This window comes from Colossoma macropomum, unplaced genomic scaffold (genome assembly GCF_904425465.1).
Source record: "Colossoma macropomum unplaced genomic scaffold, Colossoma_macropomum, whole genome shotgun sequence".
Lineage (NCBI taxonomy): Eukaryota > Metazoa > Chordata > Actinopteri > Characiformes > Serrasalmidae > Colossoma > Colossoma macropomum.
Window position 1 is genome coordinate 17783888 of NW_023494790.1, and position 20692 is coordinate 17804579.

The following is a 20692-nucleotide window of genomic DNA, read 5'->3' on the forward strand; positions in this document are numbered from 1 at the left end:
ATCAAAGGGGAATACGTGTGAATGGGGAGTGTGGCTGCGTTTATTTTTAAATGTTAGAACCTGTAGAAAAACCCTACTGTACTGCAGTGTTCATAAGGCTGCATAAGCCTACGTAATCTACATGTAAGCCTACGTAACCTACATAAGCCCTTCATGATGTAGACCTTCATAAACATTTCTAAACACTAATTCCATAGGCCTTTGTTATTATGGCTGCTTTTACCTTAAGTTGTCAGGTGACATTATGTTTTCTGACATGAGGTTGTCATGACACTTTCTGGGGTGAAATGACAGACATTATAGGTCAGTATGTCGCAGTCACAATATGACATAGCTTGCCCAGTCAGGCTGTGTCATATTGTGACTGTGACATACTGATGTACAAGGTCACAATATGACACAACTTGCCAGTGAAAGTTGACAAAAGCAGCCTTTATGATAGATGGTGCCTTTAGAACAAGCCTTTATGAATGTTTATGTAGGTTTATGTCAGTTGTCATGACAAAGCTTGTGCATCATGTAGCCATATGAACACTGCCCTACAGTGCCCTAAAGTGTTACCAAATTTATTTTAAACTATTATAATCATATTTAATAAAGTATGCTCTCATTTCTGTCGTGTTTTGGAAAAACTCTAAACTGTAACGAAATAATTGATTAAAATCGGATCTTTGTGAAGTCTGAGATTTACACCCCTACAATATATGTATTGGATCTCCATATGGACTGATTGAAGCGCTGTCTTTACCTGACACTACTCTGTTTTTCTCTCTCCAGGCTTCATTGCGGCTGACATTAAGGGCACAGGAGCCTTCACTCAGCTCTTCCTCATCACAGACTACCATGAGAATGGCTCTCTGTACGACTATCTGAAGTTCACCACTCTGGACACTCAGGCTCTGCTGAGGCTGGCCTACTCTGCAGCCTGCGGTCTGTGCCACCTCCACACTGAGATATACGGCACGCAGGGTAAACCCGCCATCGCCCACAGAGACCTAAAGAGCAAGAACATCCTTATTAAAAAGAACGGAACCTGCTGCATCGCTGACCTGGGTCTGGCTGTTAAATACAACAGGTACACACACATGGACCCATATGTACCTAGGCCCTTTCTGTTTGACCTCAGTCAGTACCAGCAGAGGGATGTCATGATGCTAGAATTTTGTTGCTCAATACTAATACCATGCAATTCCACGACTCTCAATATATTATTCCGTTTTGCAACAGAAAAGAAAAAAAACAAAGTATATGCAAATAAAAACAGGAACCTAGAACTTGGAAAACCTTCTGTTATCGTTGGCTATGTCTGTGTTTACTGCAGTCTCTCATGATCAACATCCTCCTCTGCCTGATACTGTGAAAGGAAAATTATGAGGTTGCAGTAATCAGGTATAGCTGAGTGACTGCAGGCAAACAGCAACACACAATTTGCTACACACACCCCTCTCTATAAACTCTGAGGGCAAGTAGTATTCAGTATTTAATGACATGGTGACAGACACACCATTATTGTGAGTAAATATGTACTTAAAAGGCTAATGTTATATTTAGGTGACACTTGACTGAATGGTAAGAACGCTACAATAAGCTAGTCTAAGACTAGGTTTAGAACTGTTTGACGATACATTATCATGCTAGTTCTTAATGCAGTTTCAACTTGAATTGAAACTCACCTGTTTGAACTTCTTAAATAAGCCTTTATGCCTGGTCTTTCAGATGCTTTGCTACGTGTGATTTGTTTGATTCTTTAGTATGAAATGATGATTAGCTGATAGCCCTTTTTTTGGACTATTTTATTAGCCTTTTTTTGTAACCCAAAGCTCACACTGTGTGGGCTAAGTGCACACATGGAGCACACTAGGACATTTCCAGTACTTTCTATTAGCCAAAGTTTCAACAAGAATAACATTTATTTGTTCTCTAATGAGCCAATGAAAATTATTTGCCTATTTGAATAACAGGAGTCATATATTTTGCTACATTGAAAGTAAGACTTTTTAGCACAATGAGTCATGCATTATTATGCTACAACATTTTAATATAAGTATAGCAGCAGCATTCAAATACAGCATGACTGCATTTACCTCCCTCATGTTATAAAAATGCAACAGAAATTGGCCAAAATAAAAATATTTTATCACATTTGGGGCAAAGCATTTGGCGATTCCGATCTTGATTCCAATCGTGCATCCCTAATTTACAAATATAATTTTGTTATTTCTTGTCAGCTTTTGCTCTGCTTGAAGTAAAGATGCTGAAGAAAAATTAGCACTGTTACATTTTTTGACGTTTTTGACATCCCGCTCACACATACATAAACGTGTATAGATGAGCACTGTTGCTGCATTTGTTTTTTCACAGTGATATTGCCACACCCTGTAGTCTTCCAGTTTATTGCTTTAGTTTAACTGTACATCTAATATTCAGGTTACACACCGTTACAGACCATAACTGTAGGGGCTAGAAAGAAATTCCTTTTTTTATATTAGCACTGATGCATTTGGTTTTCTTAGACAATCTAATTTCTTTCCCTCGTTCCTTTCAGTGACACTAATGAGGTGGACATCCCTCTCAGTACACGGATGGGTACACGGCGGTATATGGCCCCAGAGGTGCTGGACGAGACCCTGAATAAGAACCACTTCCAGGCTTACATTATGGCCGACATCTACAGCTACGGCCTCATTGTTTGGGAGATGGCCCGGAGATGTGTGACAGGAGGTCTGTTCTGTTGTGTGCATCTGCGTGTGTGTGTGTGTGTGTGTGTGTGTATTTTTTATATGTGTATGTGTGTGTGTATGTATATATATATATATATATATATATATATATATATATATATATATATATACATATATATATTTGGATCATTTAATGTGGTACATATTGTAAAGATTGCACAATGCCACTTTTTCTCTACTGATAGGTTGAGTATCCAGATTTTTTTAAACGCAAAAAAATATAATACTGAGGATTCAACACATTAAAATGTTATTAAAAAAACTTCAATATTACCTCTTTTTAATTGAAAAACTTCATGTGAGATGACCATCTAAAAAAGTGATCAAACTGTTGAAGTTCTCTGCTACCCTACGGGATGAAATACATAACCAACAACATGATTTTCATAGATCCACAGCTTTATTTATTACAGTTAAGAAAAAAAAAAACAGAGCTATCGCTTACAGTGCAAAAGTGTGCAAAATGCAGTGTTAAAGTATATTGTAGTTCTAGTATGATATTTAGTTAGCTACTTCATATGTTAAGGCTACATGTGGCTACTGTTCCATGTTTATCATGTAACTTTGATTCACAATGTTATGTTGCACTACAATCATTTATGTGATATTTCTGGCTAAATTTATTACATAATTATATTGAATAACGGTACTGGATCTGTGCCATCTCTGACATAGTTGTGAAGCAGTTAGGGTGAAATCTCTGGTACTAAAAAAAACATAAAATTTAAAATATTTATTGACTTTCTTGCTTCATGCAGCTTCTTTGGAAACTCTCCTAACTATAATACCTTTGACTTCAAAGAAAACTTGCCTCATCTCTGTTTACTTGGATTTGCAGGCATTGCAGAGGAGTACCAGTTGCCTTACTGGGACGTGGTTCCCTCAGATCCATCTTACGAAGACATGAGGGAAGTAGTGTGTGTAAAGGGCATGAGGCCTGCAGTTTCTAACCGCTGGAACAGTGACGAGGTAATAACACGAATTAACACAATGAACACAAATTAATATATTTATAATATATATTTAAGAATTTATAGCTTAATAGGAGAGCTATGCTGATGTCTTCCATCTCATGGAATGGTCTTGCTTCTTTCTCTTTTTGCAGTGTCTCAGAGCCATGCTGAAACTGATGTCTGAGTGCTGGGCTCATAATCCAGCCTCTCGCCTTACCGCTCTTCGAGTAAAGAAAACACTTGCCAAAATGGTGGAATCACAGGACATTAAAATATGAGCAGTATTTCCTCCATATGGCGGCAGAGGGAAATTGACTCCTTTTGTAATATTCATGCTCTAAATATGAATTCTTGCCTCAGTTCCTAAACACAACTGTAGGGGGTGCTGTGGAGCAGAGCACTTCCATTTCACTAGGATCCCTCATCTTGTTGCAGTAATGCTCAGTGTCTGTGCAGCATCCTCTACTGGACAGTACGTGCCATGTCACATCTACAGAGAAACTGGTGCAAGACACAGTCCAGAACACTCGGGTCATGTGAAGCAGTGATCCACGTGCTTCCCCAATGTCAACCATCCACTGCTCTAAGACTTCAGGCACTCTTAGTTTGGGAGAGAATTGCCATATAAAGTGGTGCTTTCTGTGAAAGCCGTGAAATAATGATATATGATGGGTGTGGAGGAGTGAAAGTGAGATGGCACCACATGCCATTGAAGCGAAGGACTGGAAACAAAGCCCAGGAACATTTGGGAGAAAGCGGAGAGACATATGTATCTGAATGGAGGTATTTTAGTGATTATTGCCATCCAGCCAGCTGCTTGGACCTGTGCTACAATGTGGCCATCAGTCTCTAAATGGCTGCTCTAAATATGGACCATGTGCAGCAAATGCCACAGGTGCAAAGGAAAGTGCACCCCTATTTTAAACAAACTCTTGTGTCCCATATTATCATAGGAAAGTAAATACTCCCCTTAACTACTTACTGATATTTAAAGAAATAATCCTGTGAATTTGTCTTTTATGTATTCTCTGCTTTTTAAAAAAATCTGTCAATTTAATGTTGATGTGTTAAGAGTCTCCATACAGAAACAGACATGACAGTAGTTGGATGACTAGAGGTGGGCTTGAAGGCTCTGTACAAGTCCATCCTCACTATATGTTGCTCTTTCCTAAACTGAAGAAAACAATCAAAGACTGACCACAGTCATATATGCCACAATGCTTAGCTATATGCTTTTAAAAGCAAGTTGCAAAAAGGGTCTCTTTGGACTGATGCCATAAAGGAACCACTTTTCATTCCCTAAAGAACCTTTCAGTGGGTCACATTCTTTAAAGAACCATCTGTTGAAAGGTCCTTTAGGGAACCACACGTGGTTCCACTGACATCATACCAAAGGACCCTTTTTGGCGCCTTTATTTTTTAGAGTGTTGGACTGAAGTGATCAGTCATGTGCTCTGTATGAGCATTAAAGCCAGTTTGGTTGCATGTGGTGTAGAAACAGTCAAAATACCAGGCCCCATGTGTCATTTAGCCTCTCCTCATTTTATCACAGACCCTCTATGCCACATGCCACTAAATCACACTACTAAATGTCACAGAGGATCGTCTTGCCAAATCTAATAACATGAGAGTTTTGGGAAAAGTGACTGATTACTTTGCAAGGGAATCTCATACATATATAATGGGATAGAAGAATACGATTGCATGTGCTATTTATTCTAACCATGTCGTATTAAATGAATTATTGTGGCGAGAAAAAGAACTTATAGAACTAAGAATACTGTTCTTGAAACTCATGTACTCTATATTGTTACAGAACAGCTCAACACTAGAAAAATGTACTCTGATTTAAGAGTATTATTTTGCTTTTTTTTACTCTTTTGTTTAAGTTAAAAGCAGTTAAAACCTCATTCCCTCCCTAAATACCAGTACTTCTCTAGAAGGAAATATTGGAGAAATATATATTTTCATGTTTCATCTGACCTAAGAAAACTTGAGCAAAGCTTGTCCCTGCAGATAGTTGGATGTACTTGAGCCTAATACGAACACTAACAAAATAACAAAGTTGTTATTTACAGCATTAGCAGTTGCAAGAAATATACAGGGTATATCAATCTCAGACGAATAAAAAATGAAATGGTATTGTGCTCATGCATTGTGCAGTATGCCTAGTTAGCCCAAATTACTGAATATCAGCAGTCCCTTGATTCAAAACTTCAGTTATTCCCTCCAAGATAACCTACTTCACTTAACTTTTTGCCAGAAAGGTGCTACGGTAAAAAGGTTAAGTGACAGCATTGTGTATCTGCGGTCGCTCTAGTGATTCTGGGAAAGGTAGTGCATGAGAATTCTGCATCATGGCACTGTTTAAATGTATGCATTTTCCCAACCAGGCTGCCCATGCAATCCATGTGTAGATGCTAATACACAGCATCTGCACATTCAAGGTCTGTCTGTTGCAACCCATGCTGGTCACCCTGTTCTTAATGAAAATGTCTTGTAGCCAGTAGAAGCTTATCTGTATAATTAAATAACTACAGAATCTGTCATGTTTGTCTTACATGTCCACTGTGCAAAAGAAATGTGTAGAAAGGCCTGAAAAATAATTTTTGTTTATATTCTGTACAGCATCTGAGTTTAAGAAAGGTGCCTTATGTTTACCAAGAAAAGCTGTTCTGTATACAGAATTTTGTCCAATGTATCAATTTTTAAGTAAATTACATTATTTTAGTATGCAACTAGTGTTGTTCTCTTGACTGATCATGTGATGTAACGTAATCCAGAAAGGCTAGAGTGGATTATTAACGGAAATGGGAACACTACAGTGCTATTGTAGGCTGCTATATTGGGGGTTGATTTTCCTTTGTTGTGACTTGTGAAGACAGTTAGTGATTAGTTTCATCACTTATTTTCTAACTTTTATCCTCTAGTTTCTGATCATTTCGAATCTATCAGTGCCTCCTGTCTTTCAGCATTGTATCATTTCCAAGTGTGGGCAATAAGGTTCTGATTCATGGTTGACGGCATCCCTGTTCACCCTTTACCTGAGAGATTGCAGTTAAGTTTCGGTCAAGGAATTATTCTGTGATACACAACTTGCATCCTTTTCTAGGGTTACCTTTGTCCAGAGATTGGTGAGCAACCTCAACAAAATACGTGTGAATGATGTCAGTGGTGCTGTCTTGCGTTATGACCCCTCACTGTAGCTGTATAAGGCCTGTCCATTAAGGTCCATTAACTACTACTATTAATATTAGTAGCATAATAATTTTGTAGGTAGTTTGACCAGAGGAGGATTGGTCCCCCCCTTGTAAGCCTTGGTTCCTCCCAAGGTTTCTTCCCCAGCTCTGAGGGAGTTTTTCCTTGCCACTGTCGCCCCTGGCTTGCTCACCTGGAGGATTTACATTTCATGTTAAAACTTTGTCCTTAATGGATTTCTGTGAAGCTGCTTTGTGACAACATCAGAAAATAAATTTGACTTGACATTACAAATGGACCTGCATGGTTGTTTTTGCAGGTCCACAAATGGCCACAGGGGGCACACAATGAGAGCAAATCTGCCTCTAACAAAGAAACTAATGTCTTTGGTATCTTTCGTAGTTTTGGCACAGTCAAGTAGTAAATGGTTTAGTAAAGCCCAGTACACAGTAAGTCTGGGTTACTTCTGCTTAGATTTCGGTCTCAAACCTAGTCCTGTTCACAGTCTGTCCTTTTCCTCTGTGTTGAACAGCAGAATCCCAGATAAGGTGTTATCATTAAGCTGTCCTTGCCGCAGTCTTCCCTTGAGCAGCTCCAGTGTAATTTTCTCCCCTCTCCGAAGCTCCAGGAGACACGCTTGACTCAAAGGCCCTCCCTCCATCTGTACCTGTCTGAGGGAGGCCACAGGCACCATGCCATGCTTTAGCTGTGCCAGGCAGGGACCTTTTTCAAAGTTTAATGTCACTAGAAAGAGGTAGAGACCAGTCTGAGGTGCATGAAATTCCCCTGATGAAGGCTGGTAAGCGTTGCCATGGTTTACATCCACCTTCTCGGGAATAAGCGTGCCTCTTGTATTTGTCCTGTGTTGCAAGCTAGTGATGAATGCCACAGGAGAATATGAGGACCCTGTGGAGGTTGAATGATACAGGATACGAGAAAGATTGTATGTTAGTTACCAAGCTGATTTGCTTTGTCATGTTGTAATCTTAGCCTTGTCCACATGGGGGCAGTCTTGTAAAACAGTTTCCTTAATAACACATTAATGCCAAAGAGACTCATTTCATTAATGTTTTCACACATAACTGACAATATATGAGCTCTAATAATGTTACCATTATTATACCATTACAGACCTGTAATAATGGTTGAGAAGAGTGTTTATACCTGTTCCAGTGTTTCTTTTTCTGCGTATGCTGCTTGACTCTTCTTTCTCCTTCATGTTCTGTCCCTTGTTTCTCTTCCTATCCTTCCTCCTAATCATGGTCCACACCTGGTCCAAGTCCAGACTGTGAGAGGAGCTGGCCAGCTGTTCTGTATAACTAAACAAATTCTGGAATATTCTTAGATGATCCCCCAGAGCCTGTCGCAGGGATACAACCTCCCTCTGCAGTTCCATCACTGAGCCACCAGGGGCTGCAGTGTAGTTGCATTGTTGCTGCTCCAGCTTGCTTATCCTGTCAGCCAGCTCCTCCACTTCCTTCCCCAGGCTCCAGAAGTCACTGACCGAGTAGTCCCCATCCTCTTCCCCTGTGGACGGGCCTGGTACAAAGGGATCTTCCTGGTGATCTTCAGCATCCCTTCCCTTGTCCTCTGTGAGGCTCCACTCAGAGAATGCCACAGGGTCGTCACTGGTCATTTGATCCTTCTCTGGACTGCTCCTTCTCATAGAGGTCAATCTATTCTCATGGGTCTCTATTTTGTCTTGCATCAGCCTCATTTTCTGCAGCAGAACTGGAATGGACAGTTCTTTCTGCTGGCTGTCAGACCAGCTCAAGAACTCCATGACCTCATCTCCTAAAAGCACCTCCAGAAACTTCAGCGTGACGGGTGGCATCCTTTAACAGGGAGGAGAACGATGCAGAGAGATGCCTGATTTCCGGTGCCTTGGCCACGAAACTCTCCTTCAGCCCAAGAATCTCTTGTTGGCTTCCCAGGAGTGAGGCTTTCAACTTGGATACATTGTCGCTGAGAGTCCGGCTCTTAGCTTGTTCAAATGCCAGTGATTCCCTCATACTTAATAAGGCTTGATGAAGATCCTCAACTTCAATGGACCAATGACTTTGGGCTCTCATTGCCTCAGCATCCTCCAGAGCATACTGGTTCTTTTTGGCCAAATCTGTCACATTAGCCACCTTCAATTCCAACAAAATCAATGACTCACTGATTTCTTTACAGCTACAAGCTTCCGCTGTTGTGGTGGGCTCATTTCTTTGAACTTGCTCAAAAATATTGTCCAGGTAAAGTTCAAGCTCTCTCAGTTGCCTCTCTTGGCTGCTGAGATTAGAAGCCAATTCGTTGATGCTGTTGAGGGCAGCCACTTTAGCTGCCTCCAGTTCTAGCCCAGTCTCTGCAAAGTGGATCTCTGAGCTTTGGCTGACCTGTTCCAGTTTTGCACTCAGGTTCTTTAGGCAGTGGTCCAGCTTCTGGGCAGCACTCATAAAGTGTGTGGAGTTCTCAGACAAGTCACTGAGCTGCATAGTGTTATTCAGCACTTTTTTGTCCAATCTACTGATGGCCTCCCACACACCAGGCTCCAGGACTGGCTGGCCTTCGCTCACACGGACTGAGGGTGCATATTCTTCCTGCTTTAGCCCCTCCAGATTTTCCTGACCAATTCTCATTTCCTCCACTGATTGACTCAGAGACTGGAGACTCACCTAATGGCATGACAACAAAAAGATGTACACTTAGATTTACTGCAGTTGGTCATTGTCCTTTTCAATAGATGGTGAAACCTAGAAATTGAATGAACACTTTAATTATAATGTTAACTGTGTGTTACCTGTATTTTCTCATGGCTCTTGTTCATATGATGACCAATTTCTTCCTTTATGCTTGTCAAATTATACTGCAGCACCTTTTGTTGGGACTGTACTGTTTCTTCCATCTGTTTTTGTTGTGAGTCCAACTGTGTCTGTATTTGGCGTATCTGCACAAAGCTGTCCTCTAACTTTTCCTCAATTGTTCCAGTGCGAGTTTGTTTACTGCTGGACATGTGGCCCTCCTGTCCATGCCTCAGCTTCTGCAGATCCATAGACAGGTCTTCAACCTCACTGGACAAATGCTCCAGGGTACGATTAAAACCCTCCAGCACTGGTTGAATCTGGGTCATCAGAGCTGCAAATATTTGATGGGCCATCAAGAGAGTGGTAGAATCCATGAAATGCAGAGAGGCAGGAGGAGGAATTACCCCACCAGAACCTACAACAATACATTGATAGTCACTAACCTTATTAGCACTGAAAAATGCAAGAGAAATGTTAATACAAGGAAAGACTGAACTTTGCAGTGTTTTTAGCACATTTGCACTTTTTCTTTGTTGACATTTAGAACAGTCTAATTTAAAATGACTTGCTCTTTTTATATCAGAGTATAAGACAGTTGTTCAGTTCTCAGACTAGAACATATGTCCTCAGCTTGAGTCACAGCTGCGTTAAGCCTGAGCTTTTACTACCACTTTTTTTGCAGTAACTTTCCCACACAGCAATTTCAGATTCTTGCTTCCTGTTGTTTTCAACAAGAAGTAATGGTTACAAACAAGATTAATTTAAGCAGTAGAAACATGTTTCTGTTTCTTTTTTGGATGGATGTCCGGAGAGCATTGCAGTCATTATGGGCCTCCCAAGTTATTCTTCCAAACCACTTCCAAAAAAGGTAATTTTGCAGCTCAGAAGTCTTTTGATCTGTGGTGATTTCTTGGCCTTCTGCTTTATTCTCTCTTCCTTCTCCATAAATCTCTGCCAGGTCACATCACTCTGTACTATTCTTTACCCATCTTACCCAGTATTCAGCATGTTCTTAAACATTATCTTCCTTTATGCTTAGGTTAGTATTTCTCACCAGTGTCTCCTGGGACAGGAAACACTGGGCCACTGGGAGGCTGCTGAACTGGACTGTCATCCCAGCCTCCATCCTCAAGCAGGTCAGTCTCCTTATCATCTACAGGGAAGGATGTGTATAGGAGTAAGAACAGGAAAACAGCCAAAATTAAAAATTTGGATATGTTGCATTCATCACTAGCTTCTGGAATTGTAATGTCTGGATTAAAAAAATGTTATCTAAGATGTGCTGCCAGATATATAAGTTGTGGAGAATGTGATTTAGAATGAGCTAAAAGACATTGGTGATGAACCCCAAAACAGGAAAGCAATAGAAGTCAGCTACTGAAGGATTTTGCAAATAAGGTATGAATTTGAAATTAGTTAGCTTTAGAAATGTTTGTAACATTTGTTAAAACATTTATAAATATAGATACATCAGTTGTTGGGATGTTATGCAGTTTGCCAACAGTTAGCAAGCCATAACCAGAGTTAGTTAAGTCAAAAGTTTTCAAGCATAATAATATAGTGTAAAATCCAATGACATAGTGCCACAGTTTGTTAAATGCAAGATTTTAGTCAGTGGACTCAAGCAGACACGTGTAAATATGCAAATATTAAGGGAAATGAATTAAATAAATGACTCAACAAGCACAAATGAAAGAAGGAATAAGTAAATAAATATGTATATATATTTCAGCTTGACAGTATGCATATATTAGAAAACAAACAGCATGCTTTTCAAAAATGTATCCAAAAAAAAAAAATCTTTACAGAATAAAGCTAAAAGCTAGGCTATGACAAGCAATCTGCAAACTTAATGTAAACTGTTAAATAGACCAAACCCAAAACTCCAAATGCTTGGTAGTGAGTGACCATCTGTCCTCACTCTTATATTAACATTTCTAACAGCTGTTGAGGACTGTAGAACTAATGATCAGTTTTGTTGATTGATTTTCTTACACGTTAATTAAATAGATGATTTAGTAATGGTTTTATTTTGATGTTTATATATTGTCGCTTCCCAAAAAAAATAAGAATGGTAACTTTACAGGAGAAGACAAAATCGTTCTGAACTATTTACGTAAATTAATGTGAAGAGATTTTATTCCAAGTCATTTCTGATGGTCCATTTGTCATTAAATTATCGCACAATGTAAAGGGCAGCTGCTGTGCTAAAGTGTTGCAGATACATTAATGATAGGTTTTTTTTTTGTTTGTTTTTTTTGGACAGCGATATGTTTTGCATAGCTGGTCAATAAGCTGGTCAATACACTACATTAATAAATAAGTTTTTCTTTTGCATAAATGATTGATAAAGATGATATTTATAAGTTTAAGATACTAAGGGCCAGTTTCATTTGACATCTTTAAAAGGTCAAATATTTTAGTGACAGTTTACTCCTACACTCTTGAATCTAAATTCTCACATGCGTTTTTGCTTGTATGTATAGTTCTAGGAAAAAGCTTTCATTGCTATAATCTTTACATTATCTTTCGACTTTAATAATGTTTTTTTACAAAAAAAGTTTTTTTTTTTTTTTAAAGAACCGTTCACTGAAAGGTTCTTTAGGAAATCAAATGTGGTTCTTCTGTGGCATCTCTCCAGGGAACACTTAAGGACACCTTTACATTTGAGGGGGGTGTAATTAGCTAAAGGACTATACATTTAAGTCTTGCTCACTGGTAATATAAATGCTTGTGTAGTTAGTTTTCCCTTTCAGCTACAAGGATGCATTTTTTGGAGGATTAAGTTGACTTTACATGCTAGGTCTGCTACATGTTGTTCTTACACTGCTTTTTTTAATCATTTTGACTATGTATGTGTGAGTGGAAATCTCCACAGTTTCCTATAGATACTGCTGTATAAAACACAGCTGTCATCAGCCAGCCAGAATTTGACCATTTTTCCAGAACAAACTGCCAGGCCAGAATGGCGCGCTATTTTTATGAGGGTCTGTTGTGGTGGTCCACTATTTAAGTGCAAGCTATATTAGAGAGTAAACAGTTGAGGGTTAAAAATTGTGACACGTCAAATTCACATGGGACGTTAGGACCCCCAAACCCACACATGAAGCAGAGGTGTCGACCACCCGAGTGAGCCATTTTTAAATGGAAAATATTTTTCATAATTATTATTTTAGCTCTAAAAATCTCTTCCTGTTAGATATTTAGGATCCATGGAAAACACAACAATGCCTTTTAAAGTCATTAAACTTATGGATTCCTTTCGTACTTTATATTATTTTGTATGATCCTGCAGTTTGTCCTGACCACAGAATCTCTGAATACCCAGAAGAGCAGTGCACCCTCCCTTTCCTGTTTAAGGACACTCGCAGGCCCTCACAGAGCCAGAAGCTTTTTGGGTATTTCCCTTGTTTGTCAAGGCCAGAGGCTTGGATTGTTGAAAAAAAAGCAAACTAGGAATGAGGGGTGAGTTTTAATGGGTTAAAGTTCAAAGGTGAGACCATTCCTGCCCATACCAAATGCTGGACACTTGCCTGAATCATCAACTCCAGAAGTGTCTGTGTGAGTTCTTCCTGTGTGTTCCTGACCAGCCTGGTTTTCATGCTCTGTAAGGTTTATTGGAAGAGAGTGTGGTCAAAAACACCCGTTAGGTTTTCCTCTGAATATGTGTTGCAATTTTGTAGTTCACCGTTCAAGCTATGAGAAAAACAAAGAAAGAAAATCACCCATATCATGCCCTGTGGTTAGCCTCTGTGTTTTGTTCTGGATATATTTTTGCCTGGACATCTCTGTGTCATTTGAATTATAATGTTGTTTGTCAAAACAAGAATGCTACATGCAACCGAACAGCCAACAAACTAGCAACCTTTGTCAAGTTAAAGTCCAGTGGTTCTGACAGTAGCAGGCTAATTAGAGTAGGGGTGGTGTTATAGTGTAATAGTGTTGAAGTCCTGTACAGTTATAACTATGTGGCATTATTCATATTTCAGCTACTCAATGATCTCATAAGTCAGAGAACTCTGTGAAATCTCAAGGAACTTCCTTATTTGGGCATGTCACAAACTACAAAATGACGCACAACCTCAGAAATCTACTATAAAGAGTATGCATTAAATGGATCATCATTCGTAAACATGGGCTAAATACAGTTAACGTCATTTAAAAACAACCTGACTAATCTATGATGCCACAATCCATAATACAATATTAGGTAAGCATAGATGTATAGTATATTATATTATACCTGTCTCCTGACAGTTGTGGCCTCCGTGACCTGGGCAGCACTTCCAGTGCAGTGCAGTGAAAATCTTCTGTTTTTGTCTGTACACAGGCCGTGAGGAGAGCTGATACCTGAACAACATTATATGCAATATATTTATGCCTGGAATAATAGAATAAATATAGTACAAGTGCAACGACATTCAGTTTATAACTCTCATTGTTTGAATCGTATCCCAGATAGTAATAAAGAGTAAAACCTAAAAAACAACAACAAAGAGTAGAATAAGATTAAAAATATGTATACTATAGTGAACAGTTTAGATCAGGGCTGCCCAAAGTGTGGCCCATGGGTCAAGGATGGCACATGTGGACGATTGATTTACCCTACCAGAAAGTTATCCTTATGCCACTCCTTTCACCCAATGACAGAACAAACATATTTTTATACTTACTGCAGTTTTATTTTCCTCCTAAAATTCTATTTTTTTTAAAGGTTTTAGTTCTAAAACATAGATCATATAGATTGTGTTCTAAAACACACTTTTAAAAATATGATTTGAAACATACCTACCTTTTTTATTTGTATACTGTTTTATCTTTTTGGCCCACCATAACAAAAGGTTATAACCCCCTCCCCAAACCCAGTTTAGACACACTGGTTTGAATGTATCTTATAGACATTTCATCTAAATGCTTATGTTTAAATGCTTAAAATATTGTTGAGTAAATAAATAAGTTCAAATGGGTTTATTTCCAAAATGAGTTTTTAATGTATTGTTTTCTTTTTGGAACGCTTCACAAAAAGTTTTTTTCAGCAGCCTTGGCATATGTGGAATTTCTTCAAGACTGTTGTAAAACATTCCATGTGGTTCTTCATGAAGCCTGTTAAGAGAATGAAAGAGTGCATACAGAAGACATCAAGGCAAAAACAGGCTACTTTAAATAATCTAAAATAAGACATACTTTTGATTTTCCTTTATGGTCACTGCATAATTCCATATGTGTTATTTCATAGTTTGATGCCTTCACTTTGTTTATTCCAAAGTGAGTAAACCAGTCGGCTAAAATATAAGGTACATCATTCTACGAGTATGTGTGTCTACATTTTTGACTGGTAGTGTACAAGACACTAATCCATATGCACATGGGTTAGCCTAGATGTTGAACACTGTGCTAAGCTGCAAAATATGTCAGTATCAAAAGTGCAGTAGGTGCTTTGTGTCCCTCGGTACTGTATACAGCTTATCATTCCTGGTGTTCAATAGTTCAGAGTCAATGAGAGTAAGCAATGTGTGTTTGGGGGTGGGGAGAGGGGGTTAGTAATGCCTACTGAGATTGTAATAGTTGATAAGGCTAATTTCAGTGACTCACTTGGATATTTGGCAGTCAGGGTCACCTTTAGAACAAGGATTCACTGACTTTTGCGTGTACGTCTCAGTGCCACACAGCACAGCCATGGTCACCACACGCTGACGAACAAATGCACACCAGTTTCTGCATGAAGACAAGCATAAAAGACACAATCAGGATTAACAGGATGAAAGAGGAACAGACAGAGCAGATGAGGAAGATGAGAAGTGAGATATGACAGGTCCCTGACAGAGGAGAGATAAACAATAGAGGACGTGCACTCTCAGGGTCCAGCCTTTTCTTCCTTCCCTTTAAGTTACAGGGCAGATACTATCAGTTCGCCAGAACCTTGAAAAGGGGTTATTTGTGCCCTCACTACTTGTGTATCTCTGTATCTCGTTAGAGAGAGAGAAAGAAGGTTGATACTGTGCTGAATTAAATGATCTAGTCTATAAACAAAGCTCTCATAGTAATGCACATTGCCTAAGAAGGTATTGCAGATAATCACCAGAGTGTTTTATTGTGGAACATAGTGTATTGTGCTGTCAGATAATACATAAACCATGTGTTATTGAATAGAGTGTTGAACTCAAGATCAGGTCAGGTTAAAGCTTAGGGGACACTGTTTAACTACAAATGTATTTTGCTGTAAAAGCAGGATATTTTTCCCTGTCTGCCTCCCTCCCTCTTTCTATCTATTCCTCTCTCTCTCTCGCTCTCTCTCTCTCGCTCTTTCTCTCTCTCTCTCTCTCTCTCTCTCTCTCTCTCTCTCTCTCTCTCTCTCTCTCTCAGAGTCCTCCCCCACTCCCTAAAGCAGACAGTACTTCTAGGTCAGGAGACACATGTGTCCCCTGTTAAGTGGGGGGAAAAAAGGAAAAAGAATACATCTCCACATACAATGGGCTTTGTTAGTGGAAGGAAGTTTAATACAGCCACCCACACTCTGTCTCTTATTGCAAGCAGTTTTTTCCAACAGCTACCACTGATATGCAGGATATCACACTTAAATACTGATGCACTCGCTCCCCACCAGCTTATAGCAGCCTGTGCCAGTCTCTGTGTAGATGCACACGTCAAAAATCCTTTTAAACCAGATAATTATCTAATGCATAATTTTTATATCTCCTTGGCAGAAACATCAAACAGCTTCTGAAATGAAAAATTCCATTTCCTCTGTCTGCCACCTTGAATCACATCCTGTATATTTAAGGCCTGTCTCAATTCCGTCATCAGGGATTCAGCTTTGACCTGAATATGCAAAGCTGATTTTTGCCCTAATGAATATGAATCAACATCAGACTAATTCACTTTTTCGCTGCTGGCCCCCAGACATATGATTGCTCTTTACTTTGGTGTATAGCTTGCAAGTCTCCTTGAAACGGCTAAACACACCGTTTAACTCTTAACAATGGACTGTCTTTTCACACCTGTGCTGCTCTTAATGTTGCTTTGTCTCATTCTTTATATGCTCTATGCCCTTATTCGAGTTGCCCACACCTGTATGTCCCTCATCAGTCCACTTCTCTTTAATCTTCACTCCTTTCATCTCTCTTTTCTTTTTATCAATTAATCTGTCTTTAAAGACATCTCTTCCTGACCTTTCTTCGTGAGTCATGTTTGGGCGCATCCTCTGGTTTGTGTTGGTCCAGACTCAAAGGCGCTGTGACTTTGCATCAGTTGCTGCCCTCTGCCTCTCGCTTACACAGTCACACTGAGCATGCCCGGTGCGGAGCAACTCCCTCTGTGCCTCTTCATTCACAGCACCTCATTCTCTGTTGTCAGGAGAGTGGCCGTGAAGGTGTGTGTGTGTGTGTGTGTGTATGTCTGTGTGTGTATGTGTGTGTTCTGAAACAAGACAGCACCCCAGCTGGGATTAATAAAGGTTATAGAATTATAGAATGTACAAGACCACCAAACAGCCACACTTATCTCCCCAAACGCTTAAAAGCCTCAGCCATTCTGGCATTTCATTACACTGCAAGGCCAAACCACCAATCCTGCCAAAGCCTTTCACTTTCATTATGAAACTGGACCTTGTGTGTGTGTGTGTGTGTGTGTGTGTGTGTGTGTGTGTGTGTGTGTGTGTGTGTGTGTGTGTGTTTATATACATTCAATAAAATGTACTTTCAATAGTTCAACATGAACCCGAACAGAACATCATGCAGATGCAGGGTGAAAATGATTACATGTGAAGACAGTTTCCAGTTTTTATCACTGGTGCCTTGTGAGACTGTTAGTAGTCACATGTTCCAAACTTGTCCTCCTCTGTAATCATGGTTCTCTCACTTTCATACTGCTGTTTTGAGGGGAACTGGAACTTTCCACTTTGTGACTTTTCTTAGTTTGTTGGGTTGTTCGTTGGACCATAGTTCTCCTATGAGCACTGTCCAGTGTAGTCTGCTGTAGGCATCCTCCAGTGCTAACATTACTGGTAGTACCAAAATTAGCTTTGTGTTTTGTGTGTAAAGAATGCTTGTGACTCAACATGTTTTGATGATCACCGAATTCACAGCACTATAGAAGCTGCAAATAACTTTTAACTAATTCACTTTTACATTTACTGGCACATTTATCAGGCTGAACATTCTCCACAAGGTGAAGCCATTCACACTCAAATAGCTGTTGTGTGCATCATTGAAAGGGAGGAAAGTGACATTAACAGGATTTCAGAAATACATGTTTGTGGTCACAAATTGAGCATATATGAAATAAAACGTCTGAAAAACACCCTATATAGGTCAAGAAAACGCAGGGTACATGATGCTGCTGCCATTGCTGTATGCTAAAACTTTATTTTTTCCATTTATGTTCATGTTTTCCTTTGTCTGATTGTTTTATTTTTTACTCAATTTTCTCCCAATTTAGTCATGGCCAATTTTCACCCAGTACCCTTATCAAACTGCCACTAACACGATGTTGATGTCTTGAACTCCTGAACATGTATGGCTGTGGCATTACCAGGGACTGAACTTGAGACACATTATTAATCTCTGGTATCAGTAGGTGTTACCACTGCATACATACAACACAAGACAAAATAAGTAATAAGAATAAATATTTTAAAAAATAAGATAAAATTATACAGAGATTCCTATGTACATTTCTACAGGGGTGTTTGAATATAAATACATAGCTGCATAAGTGCTATGGAAGTGTAATACTTTACATCAATCTCACTTTATGTTTTTGGCTTCATATAAATTGAAATGATTTGAACTATAATAATCCAGTTGAACTCACCCTGTCCTTGCAGGCTGGTGTGAACTCTCTCTCAGTGGGGTTTCTGGAATGCCCAGCGGCGGCTGCAGTGGTCCAGCTGTGCTGTGGTGCCTGTGCCCATGAGGTACGGGGAAGTAAGCTGTGCCCATAGTGCCAAGCTCTGAGTCCCTGAGTGCCTGCATCTCCTCTTCTACATCAGGGTCTCTGGCCCTCAGCCCAGCGTGGCAGCGTGCTATGTGTAGCAGCATAGCCATTAGCAGTGTGAGGACCATCCTGCAGCTGCTCGCACTAAAACGGAGAGGCACTGGAAGTGTTCCTCTGCACGGCAGTTTGTTTTAACTTCGAACAGCCCTGGAAACTACTCACCAAGATAAACAAAACTTATTCCATGTCCCTCCCTCTTTCTACCTCCTTCTCTCTCTCTCTCTCTCTCTCTCTCTCTCTCTCTCTCTCTCTCTCTCTCTTTTCCCTCCTCTTTCTGAAAGGCCAAACATTCTCACCAAAAACTTCCTCTGTCCCCACCCTCCCTGCGCCCTCTCTCTCTCTTTCTCTCTCTCTTTTTCTCACCCACCTCCTTTCCCTTGATGGAATCACGCCCTTGAACAATTGAAGGAAATCAGTGAACGGCTGGAATTGCTGGCTTGTGAAAAGGTTAGAGGTGCTGAAACAATAAACCAGTGCTTCAGCTTATACTTAACACTCTGAAGGCAGTCTGGACTCGGATGACCACACACAAGCATATAGACCCAACAGGCTCAGTCTAATTGAGCCTCCCTGGCAGGAAAACAGATGTTGTGCTTAAATTTTTAACATGTTTTGTACAGAATGGTTTCATCAGGCATCCTGCACCACACTTTTATATCCTATACATATAAATGTATGTGGTTGATTTACATTGAATTACCCCTTAAGAGTTATTGAGTTGTCATTTTGCTATACATTCATTTTATATGTTCCATTCAATTATGTAGTTGTAATCAGTTAATTAATTATAGTGTTAATTACATGATTAATTACTTAATTAAATGTTTACATTTGTTTTAATGTCAAAAAATGACAAATACTATATAATTAGTGTCGGATGGTCACAATGATGTCTGGTTATCGTGATATCTGATATCATAATATCGGATAGAAGGGCTAAAAACACATACAACTTTAACAGTAAACCAACGAAATAAGCTGTCTAGCTGACTACAGGTCTGACTTAATGTTGATTTGCACCATTACCTATATATAGCAAGCTAACAGAGCAATCACAGTATATTTCACAGTATTATACTGCGCACATAAGCAGAACATGACAAGATTTAAGTTCAAATCATTACTGCAGGACTCTGTAAAGCAACAATACACATATTACAAAATATGTCTTACCTGAAGGTGTTAGTTATAAACTTTAAATGTCCCTGTTATAAGCTCCAAATGTCTGTGTACAGCTGCTGTAGCACCTCTGTTAACATGGTGCTAACATAATACTGTGAACCCCATAAGGTTTCTTTTAGAATTTAGCATTATTACATTAGTGTAAATGGTATTAACATAAGCTTCTCAAGAAGAAAATTCAAGCATTTCTTCATTAAACACTCAACTATTTGACCGTATGTAACACAGTATGAGCTAAATTATTTTACCATGAGCATGTTTTAACTTATCAGATTTTAGAATTGGACCTACCAGCAAGAAGGCAGAGCTTGTCAAGATGGGCTTACACAACTGGAAAACAGAATGAGTGGGGGGGTTCACTCTGACTAACATGTCAGTGCACTTGACAGAGAATCACAGATCGGCTATGTGAATCTACAGCTTGGACTGGATGTAAATCAGCCCCATCTTAGCCAGTACAGATTTTTCTTGTTATCTTTTGGCAGTGCAGTTGTTCTTGGGTCCACAGAAGTAAAAAAAGAATCAGCTTCCAGTTTGTTATTAACAGCAAGTTAAAAAATTTAATCTTATTTTGTAGCATTTTTTCTTGGGAAGAGAGGGAGAGCTTAGCCTCACTAGTCCATTTATATCAGCTGCCCCTCTTTATGATGCAATCATAAGAAATTATATTATATTGCCTATACAGATTTGCTGAGCAGTGCCAGAGTTTTTAAAATTTAAAAAAAAAAAAAGTTTTAAAAGTTCTATCCCTGTTTTCTCTTAGCAGGTGGTTAGAATTTGTAGTTTTAGTGCTGAATTGCTTTGACCCTTAATGGCAAGTACGTGAATTCTGTCTTGT

General features: G+C 39.3%; 2 protein-coding genes across 2 annotated transcripts in view; one reads left to right on the forward strand and one right to left on the reverse strand.

Annotated features, from left to right (window-relative positions):
* bmpr1ab (bone morphogenetic protein receptor, type IAb) overlaps positions 1-6427 on the forward strand; it is a 43406-nt gene extending 36979 nt beyond the window's left edge. Inside the window, exons 10-13 of the mRNA XM_036572399.1 lie at positions 778-1075; positions 2546-2721; positions 3580-3710; positions 3847-6427. Of these exons, the coding sequence (XP_036428292.1) occupies positions 778-1075; positions 2546-2721; positions 3580-3710; positions 3847-3972 (731 nt within the window). The 3' untranslated portion in view covers positions 3973-6427. The remainder of the gene's footprint in view (positions 1-777; positions 1076-2545; positions 2722-3579; positions 3711-3846) is intronic.
* Positions 6428-6686: 259 nt separating this feature from the next.
* Positions 6687-18922, reverse strand: mmrn2b (multimerin 2b). Its single transcript, XM_036572398.1, is given in 9 exon segments — positions 6687-7798; positions 8057-8702; positions 8704-9549; positions 9675-10093; positions 10733-10831; positions 13212-13283; positions 13922-14028; positions 15271-15393; positions 18490-18922. Coding segments are annotated over 9 exon segments (2970 nt in total). The 5' UTR covers positions 18741-18922; the 3' UTR covers positions 6687-7391.
* Positions 18923-20692: the final 1770 nt, after the last annotated feature.